Source organism: Hesperophylax consimilis, chromosome 3 (genome assembly GCF_061612785.1).
Source record: "Hesperophylax consimilis isolate HC1 chromosome 3, BYU_Hcon_1.0, whole genome shotgun sequence".
Taxonomy (NCBI): domain Eukaryota; kingdom Metazoa; phylum Arthropoda; class Insecta; order Trichoptera; family Limnephilidae; genus Hesperophylax; species Hesperophylax consimilis.
In genome coordinates, this window is record NC_142838.1 from 35,611,013 (window position 1) to 35,626,989 (window position 15,977).

The 15,977-nt window shown below is 32.9% G+C and overlaps 2 protein-coding genes across 2 annotated transcripts in view; one reads left to right on the forward strand and one right to left on the reverse strand.

The window, feature by feature from the left end:
- LOC149425353 (uncharacterized) overlaps positions 1–4,532 on the reverse strand; it is a 149,311-nt gene extending 144,779 nt beyond the window's left edge. Inside the window, exon 1 of the mRNA XM_089650567.1 lies at positions 4,394–4,532. The gene's annotated coding sequence lies outside the window, so the exon portion shown is untranslated. The remainder of the gene's footprint in view (positions 1–4,393) is intronic.
- Positions 4,533–12,697: 8,165 nt separating this feature from the next.
- LOC149425355 (calaxin-like) overlaps positions 12,698–15,977 on the forward strand; it is a 32,122-nt gene continuing 28,842 nt past the window's right edge. The window contains exon 1 of the mRNA XM_089650772.1: positions 12,698–12,763. Coding sequence (XP_089506898.1) covers positions 12,698–12,763 — 66 coding nt within the window. The remainder of the gene's footprint in view (positions 12,764–15,977) is intronic.

Genomic DNA, 15,977 nt, shown 5'->3' on the forward strand with positions numbered 1-15,977 from the left:
AAGATCAATTAATTAAAAAAAAAACACAAAAAAAAATAAAATTCATCGACCTATTATATACATATAAAGAAGAGTGTCCCGGTTTGGATTTGTTCTTCAAACATATCTATAGTTTCATTAACAGATTGATGTAATTTGGCATTATTGACCTTCAAAATAGGAGGAACGTCACTCTTTACGAGAGATTTCAAAAACCACCTCCTCCCACTTTACCAACCTCTGAACGCAGAATGTTGACATATAAATTAAAATGACGTTCAAAATAAGAGAAAAATAATTACTGTCTACATCTGATTTCGTAAACCTCTGCGTATAGCCCGGGAAACGCCGAGAACTAGATAGCATATTATGTAAAATTTACACAATAAACACATAATAGAAAAAAGATGAAACATCTTGTTAAAAGATGCGGATTATTAGAAAAAGCGCGACAGTTGAAATAATCAATCCGAAGCGTGCTCTTCTCTTTGGAAAGGTTTCCAGGATGTTTTAATTTTTTTTATTATTTATAGGTACCTACTTTCTTCCTTAAAAGTTGTCATCTATGAATTGAAAGCTTTCTTCCTCTTCTTCACGAGCATACAAAGAACGAGACAGAAGGTCGTTGTCTCAAAAAATAGAATTCAATTCATGAAGATCACCAATTTAAAATTTCACGGCACGCCACTGGTAGTTAGTTACCTCTGCCTCCGGGACCTTGGCGGACCCAATAGAGCGACGTATTATTGAAGGATTTCACCGTTGAATAGGACCCGAGCTTGCTTTAGGCAGGTAATCCTCTGGAATTCCAGGAAACCTTCAAAGGAATTATTATTGTTATTCCGACTCTCGTTCGTATTCTGAGAAAATCCCAAGTCAAATAGTATCTACGTAATAGGAACACTATGATTGAGAATATCGTAGCTTCGAGAGAATCATTTGTAGTGATTTTAAATTAAACATCACGTGGATTATTAGCGGTCGATCATTATCGGCAAAATCAATGGGATTATTCTCATCGTGGATTATAAATTAATGCAGAAACATTTTAAAGGTTTTTATGTATGAAGTATAACTTTAGCTAATCCGCGTGTTAATTCGAGATCATCTGATCTGATGTCAAAGTCCGGATTAGCAGAATATTTGCGATCTCCAAAAATGATTCAATATTACAATCACCCATATTAATTAATTCACTGAGAGCGTGCCATTTTTCCTGCCACGGATTTAGATTACGCTCCTTACATATTCATGATTTCCAGAATAATTTTTAAAAAAAGGAAATAAGAAAGCCCTCAATAATAATGTAAAAAATATTACTTTTCCTTATTCCCAGTAAACCCTTGAAATGAAATGGGGTCGACAACTCGGCCAACTTCGCCAAACGCCAAACGCCAAAAGTAAAATTTAAGTATTCAAAAATCGCACATTTTCCGTATTGGGAAAATTTGTAAATTTGTTTTAATAATATCAGTCAACCTGGTTGAGCAGATCAGCATCTCAATAAGTTCTCGCAAAGATACTTCAACAGTATAATATTATTATAACGTAGTTTATATAATATCAGTCAACCTGGTTGAGCAGATCAGCATCTCAATAAGTTCTCACAAAGATACTTCAACAGTATAATATTATTATAACTTAGTTTTTATAATATCAGTCAACCAGGTTGAGCAGATCACCATCTCAATAAGTTCTCGCAAAGATACTTGAACGGTATAATATTATTATAACTTAGTTTTTATAATATCAGTTAACCTGGTTGAGCACATCAGCATCTCAATAAGTTCTCGCAAAGATACTTCAACCGTATATTATTATTATAAAGTAGTTTTTATAATATCAGTCAACCTGGTTGAGCAGATCACAATCACCATACGTTATCGCAACGATAAGCAGCGATGGTGGAAAAATCTCAACATTTTTCAATGATTTCGTGGATGGGCATTTTCACCAAAGCTTGTATACCTATTTCGTTTTGAAATTTCTCATGATTTTGATAGGATTTTGCATAGTTATTATGTATTATAGAATATTGGAGACTTAAATATTCTTAACGCGCAAATTTATGAATTTACTTTATTTATTCAGTTACATGCAACTACTCAGATAAAAAATAGGGTGTTTATAACATGTCCCATTTCTATAGTCAATGAAACAAAGTATGATTTCGAAATTAATTTAGGTGGATGGTGTCTTAAATAGCTTACATACATAGATTAAACGTAGTTTTTACGTAAGTTTGGACCAACGAATTGGAAAAATCTCACAGGGTACCGACGTACCTACTCCCTTTCAGAACATGAATTGATATATTTTATTTGTAATTTGACATTCACAGTACATTTTACAACAAGTTATAAAGTGCTAAATTTAAAAAAAAAAATGACGTAGGTATGAGTAATAATAACAAAAAATGCTAAATAGGAAGAAATTTATGATGAACATGACTTGAATCAAGTACCTGATTTAAAATAAGTAATATTTACTCATTGAAGATAATATTAGAAAATTTGAAACAGAAAAATCAGAAAAAGATTCGATCGCATCTATGAATTGAAACCATTACAATTTGATGTTTTACTCATGAAGTTATTCCGAAAATAAAATTAAAATAAGTAAATAAATGACATTTCATAAAACACAAAAGTCCTTGCTTACCAAATATGAGGCTCTGTGGAGGAGATTACTGATATTACGTGATGTAGATATTCATCATCTTATCATAGAAGAAAAGAGAAAAAAAACATATAATTGGCAGTTCATATCTAGTCACTAGACATCATTCAAAGACAATGTGGATTATGTTCAGAAGTTCAGAGCGAAAGCCAATATATATTATCAGGTTGGCAGGGACAACCATTCTAAATTTAAAATGATATTTACAAAAAATTATTTATCTATGTATAAGAAGAAACCGCGTGGTACTTGTTCTTTCTAAATAGGGAAATGAAAATAAAATTATTTTCCTTATCATTTGGAGCTTCCATGGTTTCAAACTTCATTAAAATTAAAAAAAAGAGATAGTAAAAAAAGTTTTACGACAAATGTTGTAAAATAAAACAGCAATATGTAATTTTTAACTAAAACAAAATTACAATCTCAACTACCGATGTATTCAACCGGATAAATTGTGAGGTTTTTTCAATAGTTTACTGACATTAAGGTGCACAAGCAATCAAAGATCATCCAACGATAATACAGATTTATAAGACGAGATATTATAAAACCTTGGTTCGTAGCAAATTACTTTAACGATGACAAGTACTTAGTCCATTATGCAAAAAAAAATCATAATAGAGAGGATTTAAGTCAGGCTTGGGTTCATCCGAACAAAAGAATAAGTGACACGACATGAAATAAATACATATGTTTTCCATTCAGAGGATGAGCACATAAAATAACATAGGTACAATAAAAGAGAACATAAATAATTGCATAGTTAGAGATCTTATTAATGTTGAATGAAGATTGTGCTAGGAGTACTTCTGTGTACTTACTCAAATGCTTTAATTTATGTTATCCCAAGAGTCAAAAGAGACTAGTTAAATGCCTTTTAAACTACATTATGAGAACAAAACAATTTAAAAAAATGAATGTGGGGGCCTACAATTTGTTAAATGTGGTCACGTTGAAGGATCAAGGTTCAATTTGTTATAATTCAGGGGTAAAATGAATTAACTTCATAAATCATGTTTATATCCACACATCAAACAATAGTGTTGATGAATTTGAATGGTGGGTATCATTGGTGGGTGCACTTGGCTCCTAAATATATTTTGAAAGGAAATCAATCATGTATCTAACTGGATAGTTGTAGGTGTATTTATATAAGATTATAATACATATTAATTTAGCGGGCTGAACATTTATATGCCTACATCATTGAATATCTGTTAATTATTTTGAAATATTGTATGAATTATCAAAACTAGTATTAAAAATGATCCTGGAAGTTTGATTCGAAATGGTTTTATTAGAATTTTGAGGCTGGTGTGATGTGGAAATCAGTTGAATAATTTTTTGGTGCATGTCGAAACTATCGATGAAGTACCATTACTCGATCTAATAAAATACGAGAGGTGACACTTGTCACAATACCGAAAAGTTATTTATATTGTGTATTGTGTAATATTGACATTATTTCAATACTCATATCGAATAATGTATTGGATATTGACGAGTGCATGTTATCTAAATAAATAAATAAACACCACCTGCGTCTATGGACATTTCAAACTGATAAGGTTTATGATTAAAAGTTTCGTATTTCAATCGTAGATACTATAATACAATTAAAAAATAAACAAAACAATGTGACAGAGATTAAACTAACAATGTGCTCATTCTTTCAACACTGTATTCGCTATTGAAATGGACAGGGTAATCAAGTAACAAAAATACATAGGCTCACCTGGTTATCAGAAGAACTAATTGCTGCTTTATCACATGCACTTATAACAACAATGCTGCATTAATTAAAAATTCCCACAGCAAACAAATTAACAAGATTCACGGCAACGGACACCCACACTCAACTGACAGCCACTGACAACAAAAGACGATTATTCCGATTCTACCATCTTGACAGAATGTGTCATGGCCGCCGTCAAAGCTTTCTGAAACAAACAACAGAGTGAAAAGTTTTAAAATAAAAATATTATGCTTTCACTGCAATTTATCGATAAAGTACGAAGGTTTTCTTTCAAAAAATATTTTTTCTATTTACTAGATCTTGAAAGATCGCATTGTTAACTAGAATTTAGTAGCGATTCCCGCAATGAAGTTTCCTGTTTTACATGATTGTTTCGGATGTTGGTAACAGTTCCCTTGATGTTTACCACGCAGAAAACATTCTAGAAAATTTCAATAGATGCCGCACAGCTGCTGCTCAATGTGTTATTTTCAAAACATTCAGTTTTCATTTTCGGTAAAAAATATCAAAAATCTACCCACAAAATGTTGCGTTTTATCTGTGTTTTCCGTTTGTAACGTTGTGATTTGTGCAATCATATCACATTTTTCATATGCGCAATATAGGTACCTACCTAAAATAAAATATAGGTATCTAGCTAATTTAAAATATAGGTATTCAAAATAAATGAATCCTTGGGTTTTGCGATTTTCGCTTTCATTGTGTGGACTGAAAATATTCCTATGCATATTTCTTTTTTATTTGGGCTGAAGTAGATAGAAACTATTTTTTTTTGCAATTCTCTAGCTAGGTACCTACTGAATTGTTTTTTAAAGAAATAAAATTGAATATCAACGATCAATATGCTTGGATTTACGTTACAAGTAGGTACTTATTTTGAAGGAAACCGTTCTCATGTTCCGATTGGACTTTAAATTCTTATTTCATTCTAACTGCAAAACTCCAAAGAAAACCATTTGCTTGTAGGTACTGCGTTATATTATTATTTCAGCTCGTGGCCTCTTTTCAGGGCCGGCCCTGAGCCAAACGGCGCCTGGCGCGAATAAAATTTTGGCGCTACTTGTCAAAACCAGTAGACAACTATGTAGGTGATTACTCTAATCAATAATATTCGGGTAATTTATCTTTTTGTGTGGCGCCGTTTATATGAAAAAAAATCGATGACTTAGGATTGTTAGCGCCTTGGCTATTCGGCGCCCGGAGAGGACTGCTCCAATTGCGCCCGCAAAGGGCCGGCACTGCCTCATGTACAGAATTACTTTTAAGTTTAAACCAGTCTTGTGTTTTGAACGAACTTAAAATTCGATTTGCGGACTCATCTGTAGACGCAACCCAAGGGAAACTATTCTCGCGTTCCTCAGTGCAGTTATAAATTTCTATTGGTAGTCTCATTTGTGAACATGAAGTTTGGTAACGCATTTTCAATGTTTTGTAATATAAGAATTCTTATTTGTAATGTAAAAATAAAATAATATCGGTACTTGGCAAAATGGGGTTATAATAATATATTGAGGAATTTAGACCCCCCCCCCCCCTGCTACTAAAATATATGCGCGGCCCATGTGTGATACTACAAACATCCTACTGGTCCGCGACGGCTAAAGGGGTCCCCACCCCTGTTTTAACTAACTAACTAACTAAGCATCATGCCGCTATCCCGCAGGGGTAGTCAAAGAGGGCGGACCGCCAAACCATTCGGTCTTGGCACCCACTTCTTGCCTCACTCATATTCATACATCGTCTCGCCCGACTCGAGTATCTGATTCACTTGATCGTGCCATGTATTCCTCGGGCGTCCCCGTCTTCGGCTACCATTCGCATTTGCATCATATATCCTCCTTACACTCCTATCTTCGCTCATTCGCTCTACATGCCCAAACCATCTAAGCTTACCTTTCTTAATCTTACTCATTAGGCTTACATCAGCCTTGCACACTATGCGGATCTCTACATTCCATACACGATCATACAAGGTTTTACAACACATACGCCTCAGGGATCTCAACAGCATTCAATCTACTTTCATCTTTCTCTGCCAGTTCTATGCCTCACTTTAATACATCAGGTTAGGTACCAGCACTCCGTTGTGGACTGCTGCCAGTCCTCCGTTAATGGAGTTACCTGCATTTACACTTCTTTCAATATCTCTGTCAGCCTTCCCATCTATCGTAAACATACCTACTTCCTAAATACACAAACTCATCCACCTGTTCCAAGTATTCCTCATTCACAACTATATTGCACACTGTTTTCGTACTCTCTCTTTTAAACACCATTACTTTAAACTTACTTACATTCATCATTAACTCATTCTTCATACATACTTTTTTCATCCTAGACAAGAGAAACTGTATATCTTTCATTCTGTTAGTCAGCAATCAGCACCACATGATCAGCACACAACAGGCAAAATACTTTCAGATTACTCAAATTCTCTTCCAATCCCACCTCTTTCAATTCTTATATACAATAATCCATGTATAGATTGAATAACCACAGTGACATTTTTTTTATTTTTTTTTTTATTTTTTTTTATTAAATATCAAAAATAATATACAAAAATCAAAAAGTCCCAATAAACTACTTTAAAGTAGTTTGTCATTGGGTGCTTTTAACTTAAACAGATTATATCAAATGTATACATTCATATCATGAGAGGTGTAATACAATAAAAATAAAAACAAAAAACAATTAAAGCGTATGCAGTTAGAAATAGTTTGTATTAGAGTCTAGTACAAACTATTTCTTTCAGCTAGCCAATTTTTCAACAAAAATTTTCTTTTTATATTTGTACATTTTTTGATTTCTGCAGGTAACATATTTAAACAATTTGGTATCATGTAGTCTAGCGTTCTTTTTCCATATTTGTTTACATGCTTTGGTACGATTAGTCCTTCATTTAATGTAAATCGAGTATTGTAAGTGTGTTCCAGTCTATTTATGTACATAGGGCTATTTATGTGCTGAAAAATTATTTTATACCACATAATTGCTCTTACCGAGAGGATTTTCAGATTTTGATAAAGGTGTGGAACATTATGCCTTTGTTCATATAAACTTTTATGAGCTAATAATTTAACAAGAGAATTTTGAACTGCTTGAACATGATTTATATTTGTTTTAGAGGAAAATCCCCAAGCTGTAATTCCATACCTTATGATAGATTCAGCTAGTGATAAATAAATTATTCGAAGTGTGCATATTGGAACATAAAATTTTAATTTATATAATCTACTAATAATAGATCTCAGTCGTTCACAGACTTTATTTATCTGTAAATACCATTTGAAAAAACAATCAATAATAACACCTAAATAAACATATTTTTTAACCAGTTCAATATTTTCACATGTACACAACGCAGGGATACCAACATGTAGGCAATCTGAATTGTGTGTTTTAATTTCGGGTATAATAGTATTTACCTTGGCATTGGGTGATCTAATGTGTATCAATTTAGTTTTTTTTGCATTTATGATTAGGCCAGAGTCGTGAGACCATTTTAAAAGTTCAATGTAATCTTTTTGTAAAAGTTCAATACATAATTGCAAATCACTACAAGAAAACACCAATGCAGTATCATCCGCGTACACAAAGTGTTTTACATGTTTAAAAATAAATTTAATAAAAGATACATAAATTATATATAAAATAGGACCTAATATGGAACCTTGAGGAACACCTGCTAAGATTTTAGAGCATGAGTACGTCAACGTGATTTAAACAGTCTTTAAAATAAACATGAAATAGGTCGAAATATTTACATATTGACCTAATGTTCAGTTGAACAAAATTAAGTTTACTTGTATCACATTTCCTTGAATCTTGCTTTTGAAACCATTCACGCAGGTTATTTACTTTACAAAAATTAATATCATTGTCATCATCTATGAAACTAAAAGACATAATGATTTAAATAAAATATTTCCAAAAACATTCATGGTTAGATTATAGTATTGTTCAGTATAAGGTAGGTTTAATAATTTGCACCAGTAAATACATACTGTACATTTTCTACATGAAATATATTTTTTTCGTTGATTGTATTTTAATTGATAACTAATTGATAATTGATAATTAATTGATAACATGATAATTAATGGATAACAATAATTTATTTGTTTCATTCTCCATTTGGTAACGATTTGTAAGTAAGATAGTGTGCGTGATTTTACGCCGCTAAAACAAGTATTGAAACAGTAGTGCAGATTTAAATGGGAATATTGGTATTGCGGTGTATATAAACTATTATACTCTTTATTTAAAATATAATAAAATATTACACTTATAACATTCCGTATAAAAGTAAAAAGTTGAAATACAGTATTTATTAATAGATAATTTAGATGCAAGGCAATGGACATAATAGTATATGTAGAGTAGGTGTATAGAACGTATTTAAATAGTGTAGGCCTATAAACAATGATTATAAAATGTATTTTAATATTCTGTATCTGGTAAAGAAAAGTGTGTAACTTTTGATGTGTTAATTTAATATTAACAAGCATCTTAAAAGAAGAAAACTTACATATCACATACGCATGTAAATAAAATTGATTATCTTCATTAATTATCAAAATACTACAATATAACAAAAGATTCTTATTTAAAATATATTGTTGCATTTTTTTTGATAAGTAAAAATTAATATTCAATATTTTGTTCAGCAATTGCGAGCATTTTTTTATATACCTTACAGTTGTTTTTGTCATTTGCCCTATGATTAACTGGAAATGTCATTTTATATTTTTCATTTTGAGTGCAACAGTTTCTGCAGTTTGGTTGTTTGTCCTTATTACGCAGCCTTGTTTAAGACCTTTTGTGATATCAAACCACCCCGTAAAACCACCGTTCACCCTAACACATGCAACGCTTCCCTCATACAGAGACGCAATTGCCTGAGTCAGATTCGTATTCACTCCATACTTGGAAAACACCTTCCACAGCTTTTTCCTGTCGACTCGGTCATATGCTTTTTGTAGATCTACAAAGGCACAGAAAACTTTTGTTTTTTGCCAGAAACTTCTCAGTGAGCACACGCAATGAGAATATCTGATCCATACTCCCCCTTCCATTCATAAAAGCACCTTGCCCATCCCATATTTTATCCGTTGTTTCCTTTCTTACCATTTCAATTAAAATTCTACTAAACAGATTGCCAACTGAACTTAGCAGGCTTATAGCCCTATGATTCCCACATTCACAGCCCTTCTCCAATCTAAAGGCGTGTAACCCGTCTTTAAATATTGGTTAAAAAGATTGCACAATCATGTGAGAATTATACGGGTATATCTTCTTTAAAATATTCGGCATCAATATTGTCGACACCGACAGCCTCACCATTCTTCATACATTTAATCGATCTTTTTATCTCATCCACGCTAATTTCGGTAACATTCAGGTCGCTTTCGAAGAGTTCCTCGAAATACTTTTTTTTTTTTTTTTAATTGTACAACAGAACATTCGTTCCAGTTACAGTACAATTTTACATACAGTACAATTTTACATACAGTACAATTTTACATACAATTTTACATATTTTACATAAAGTATAATTTTACATCATATCAGCATTTGGGTAAGTGACTCTTCGATAATTGTTTTAGGTCATTTAGAGAACAGTCACTTACATCCAAATTCTTTGCTAGTTCGTTCAACAGCACCATTCCCCTCGTCATGCTATGCTTTGCCAGGACGTCGGTTTTGCCTTTTGGTACTCTGAATAAGTCATGGTATCGACTTCGGCTGTAGTGGTCTGGTACATATAAATCATAGCATCCCAAGAGGAATGGGCTATCAATAAAATTGTTCCAAATTTTGAAGGATATAATGGCTAGGCTTGCTTTCCGCCTAGTTTCCAGACTCACAGAATTAGTTTCCTCAAGTAAGTCAATATGGTGCATGAACCTGGGATAGGTTCCATGCGTCCGCATATAGACATACCTGAGGAATTTCTTCTGGATTTGCTCTATCATTTCAATGTACTTCTGGTGGTACGGTGCCCAAACATCGCTCGCATACTTCATCCATCTCTCTTTTATTTTTTCCTCATTCAACATTTTTCCATCCTTCGATTTTATCACTTTCATGCTTCCGTTTTCTGGGCCACTCCGGGACCTTTTGGCTTCCTTCCAAAACAACTTAATATTTTCTTGGAAATGGTTTGTTATTTTGATTCCTTCTTCCTCTTCCAGGCGTTTTTTTGTTCTTTCACTCCAACTCTTACCCCTGTTTTAAGAATCATAAAATTTCTAAATACTTATAAATTCTTTTTAAAATTCTGTAGGTATTGATCGTTGTTTATAATGTTGATTGATATATTGATTTTTGTTTTAACCTCTCAAATATGCATATTCTAATAATGAGCATTGATGTATTTTTTATTTCAGAGTGCTAACAATTGGGTAAGTATGTATTACATTAATTAAATGTAATACCTTTCTTAGGACTACTTTCAGAACTAATTTGATTTTGATGGAGGAGATTGCCAGATCCTGACAATTTGCACTAAATCTGGACGCATGGCAAATCAACCCATATACGTTCCATCCGATAATAAAAACTATTGATTTGAAATAAAACATGAATAGGCATTTAAAGTAGACATCAATTATGTATTATCGACAATTCCATCGTATTATTATGGCATTACCTAACCAAATATATCCTATGACTTTCCAATGAATTTTCATGATGGAAAACTGATTATAACTATTGCTTTATGAAATAGTGAAATAGGTAAAATGCAAACAAAAACTAATCTCGTGTGCTAATGGCATTAATCGCCGTAGAATTTAATTGTTCCATCACCACTCAGTGAACTAATGCAATTAATTTCCCGACCATCTAGTTCAAAAGTAGTTCATTAATCAACTTCTGTATCAAACATGATTAATCTATTAACGTTTTGTACCTACGTTTAAGCCAGTGGCGTGCAGTGTTTTATTTTTTTACTGTCCGCATCAGTGGTCCTCAAACTTATTCGATTCACGTCGCCCTTGCTAAATCCAGACTCCATTTGTCAATTTTAAAAAGCAGCCAAACCTTTTTTGCAGGAATCATTAGGCAACATTTAAACACATTCTACTAATGTTAATGTCACTAACAGTCATGTGTTCGCCCCTGGTTGGGAAACACTCGTCAATATTATTATGTATCGGTACCAATCTTGACAATTAAGCGACCAGCTCAGGCACGGAGGCTCCATCGAAGCCATAGTCAAGTTAGCCTCACAGAAGATGGGTTTACTATACAGGGACCGGAGATAATTTAATAGTACACAACTACTGATCCTGTACAAATTGCAAGTACGCCCCACTGTTGAATTTGGCAGCACCTTTGGACTGGATCCCCAAAATACCTGAAAAAACTCGACTAAGTGCAGAAACGTGTAATAGATTCAGAGCACAAGCGTCAGGCAGGCATCTTTAGGGCGCCCAACATATGTACACGGTTGACATTTGTCACAGGAGGACGGTCGCTTATACGACTCGTTCTCGAGTTCAACAGCTCGGCTGTGGAACGATTTTCCGTACTTTGTGTTTCCTCCCTCCTACAAAATGGGTCTCTTAAAGAGCCATGTTTACTCCTGCCTCTCATCAAAAAGACCCTCCACACAGAATCCCCAGAGACAAATTATCAATGAGGGAAATTATTTTCCTTAGGTCCTCTTGTGTGGAAAAAATCATAAATATGTTATTCAGAGGCTCTTTTTTGCAAATTTGTTTGATAAGTTGGTAAATACTACGAAGAGGCACTACTCCCAATCTCAAACACAAGAATAGATTTCTCAACTTGACGGCCGGCATAGTCCAGTGGTAACGCATTGGACTGCCATTCCGAAGGTCGCGGGTTCGAACCCGGCGTGCGCAGATAAATTTTATTTGATTAATTTGTGTTATTTCACAATTAATTAATTAAAATAATATATAGTATATTTGCGGCACGTTCCAGAGTGGAAGATACTACCAGTATCGCCCTGGTGTAAGACCACCATTCAGAATTGAAACGTTGCTCCAAATGGCTTTAGCCGTGTTTAGTGACTAGATCTGAATAGCCAGGTACTTCCCTACCTTCCTCTTTCCCTTCCCCACTTACCTTCAGCCTCACAACATCCCCCAATTGGGGATGCCATAGTCTCACTGGCTCCAGACGGGAGCAGTTGGGACTCTTGTGAGGTATTCACTATAAAAAAAAATTAAAAAAAAAGATGGGAGTGTTGTTAGAGTCAGAATAACAGGAGGGTATGTACGAGACGATGTATGAATGTAAATGAACCAAGAAATGTATGCCAAGACCGAGTTATTTGGCGGTCCATCCTCTCTGCCTCTGCGGGTGAAACGCGTGATGGTTAGTTAGTTAGTTGAAGCTTTAATCACACCGCCAAGGTTTAATTCTCCATCTCCATAGCGACGGACTAACAAATCGCCTGGGTTTGTTAGTTTTCTGTTTAGGGTGTTACAGAAGTTCGATCCACCCCATTTTGATTGCATAATGACAGGCAGCCGTTAAGCTTCTAATTCCGTAACAATCAGAAAGGCCGCTATTGCAATAACCGCATAGGAGTGACTTGGAGAACTTCCTCCCCACCTGCTACCACCCTCCGCCACCCAATCGTGAGTATCCAATGCAATCTAGATGCTCTATACTACTTCGAATACCTCCCTTTGGCCCTAGCTCTGATTCTGTTTCCACACATTAGTCATCGCGTACCAATTCAACTGTCGAATCTTAGAGTGATGGCATTTCATATTTTATTGCGAATTGATGAACACGAAAACCAAGATTTTTCTGGACACCGTTTTGATGCCCAAATTATTGATTGGGAACAACATTTAGATGACATTCCTTAATTTATTATTTTTCCAACAATAATAAGAATACAGTTAATACGCTGCAATATTATAATTTTGACTTTCTATGTTTTGTATATTTTTGATGATAAGAAATTATTACTGTAGGTAATACAAATATCTATCACGTGATGTGTCGCCATTTTGTCATTATGAAATATTTCGACATTTCAAATAATTTCAATAGTTTATTGAACCTTTTGTGTTCTGGTGTTGGATTTTCTTCGACTTTGACATTGTACTCGTATGTCACAGTTGGGCTTCATAACCAAGGTCACGAATATCAATTTATCATGTTGAATTTGGTTTATCGGTAGATGTCAGGACTAACTGCTTCTTTCGGGAAATGTGCCTGAAAGAACCAGTCAAATTTTTTACTTCTTTTTTATTAATTGTGGTTGGTTTATTGAACATAAAATCTTTACAGATTTCCGAGACTGATTTATTAATTTGTTGCTATCCGTTTATATCCGTACATACAGTTTATATGTAAATTTATGATAGTGCAAGCGGTGCAACTAATATCAAAAATGTTAATGTAAAATAATGAGTAACTGTATGTAAATAGTTAACTAGTAATGTTTTGTGCACACCTTACTAGGGAAACCTGTGTTTCCGCCTATTTTCATTGTGACTCAGTCTGTATGTGCAGACAGAGAAACTGCTGTTTTTACGTCCAACAGATGGTGCTGTTAAAAAAAATGTTTTTACCAGTCACAGGTAACATCTATCTATATAAAAACACACGCTTATTCAAATGCAACATTGTGTCAAAATTTGAAAGCAATCGGTGAAGAACTATCGGAGACTAGACTAAGATTTTGAACAAACGAACATATACATGTGTATTCATGTTGATTAGTTATTGTATATTAGGTTAGTAGCAGTTAACGAACAACATAATTGTATATGGACATAGTAACAATTAGAATAACCGTGTTATGAAAAAGTAACAATGTATAATGAAAAGATAAGAAAGAACACTACGAAGTGAACTTAATGAAGCGATTAAGACGAAAAGAGAATAAAACAAAAAATATGTAGATGAAAATTAATGTAAATATTTAACAATTTAATTACACAATTTATTAGGAATTTATTTATCGTTATCAAGTTTAATTTGTAGAACTCCATTTTAATTCTTAATATTTTTATATTTTCAATAATATTATTATTAGATTTATAAAAACAGTCTATTTTTAAACAAGTTCTGCTGTGTAATTATTATTACGCGTGACAGCTGTTTCGCCCTCTGAAGGCATTATCAAACTGTCCTTCATAGGGCGATAGAAGGCATTATCGCCCTATGAAGGACAGTTTGATAATGCCTTCAGAGGGCTGCGAGGACAGTTTGATAATGCCTTAATTATTATCAAGGACAGTTTGATAATGCCTTCAGAGGGCTGCGAGGACAGTTTGATAATGCCTTCAGAGGGCGAAACAGCTGTCACGCGTAATAATAATTACACAGCAGAACTTGTTTAAAAATAGACTGTTTTTATAAATCTAATAATAAATATTTAATAATATATAAAAAAATTAAGAATTAAAATGGATTTCTACAAATTAAACTTGACAAAGATAAATAAATTTTTAATAAATTGTGTAAATAAATTGTTAAATACTTACATTACAATAAACTGTTTTTATAAATCTAATAATAATATTATTGAATTTATAAAAAAATTAATAATTTATTTACACAATTATTAATTATTTTTAATGTAGATGTAACCCACAAGCATTTGTCAAAAAAAGCGCGTGTTACGCTTTATTTTACGTCCAACAGATGGCGCTGTTTAAAAAAAAACACAATCACATGTGACATCTATATAATAACACACGCTTATTTGAATACAAAGTTGTGACAAAATTTCAAAGCAATCGGTGGAAAACTTTCAGAGATTTAAGATTTTAAAAACGCGAACATTTACATTTTTATTCATATCGAAGAAGATAAGAGTCGTAGAAATATAAATATTTTCGTTTCTAACTACACACCACATTCAAGTTTATTACAATTATAATGTTAATCTTAAGAATGAACAGTTTTTTTTAAATGTTTTTTGTAAATGTATTCGATTCGAAAGTGGCCAAAACACCCAACAAAACTGAAAATTATTTTATTTTATAAAATTTATTGCAAATATGCAGTACGGACGTGTTCCTTTATTTATTTATGTTTTAAATTATAACATAAAGGCCATTAATGAATGACATTTTTCAAAATTTTAGAGGCAAATTTGGCAATTGTTTGCGAGTTGATATGATTATTTAAAAAAATAATTTTGCTCTATTTATTCTACTTATATGATGAAATGTAAAATAAAAAATAATTATGATTTGAAGAAAATATTTTGATGGGAGTAAATTTAAATCACAAACGACCGATATAAGTTGGAACCAATTTGTTGGATTAAATTAAAATTTCTACTCAAAAGAACGCCGTTTTCACAAAGTTTTATTTTTTATTTTATTTATCATATATTTTCTCTGTCTAGATCTAGATAATAAGGCTAGATAATTTTTTTAATACATACAAATAACTCGCAAAATAATTCCAAATTTGTCTAAATTCTTGGCGCATGTTTCAATATTTAAAACACGAATAAATAAAATAGCACATATCCGTAATAGAAATTTGCTAAACCTTTGGATAATTTTTTTTTTTCAGTTTGCTTAGGTATTATGGCCGCAAATCCAAATTTAAG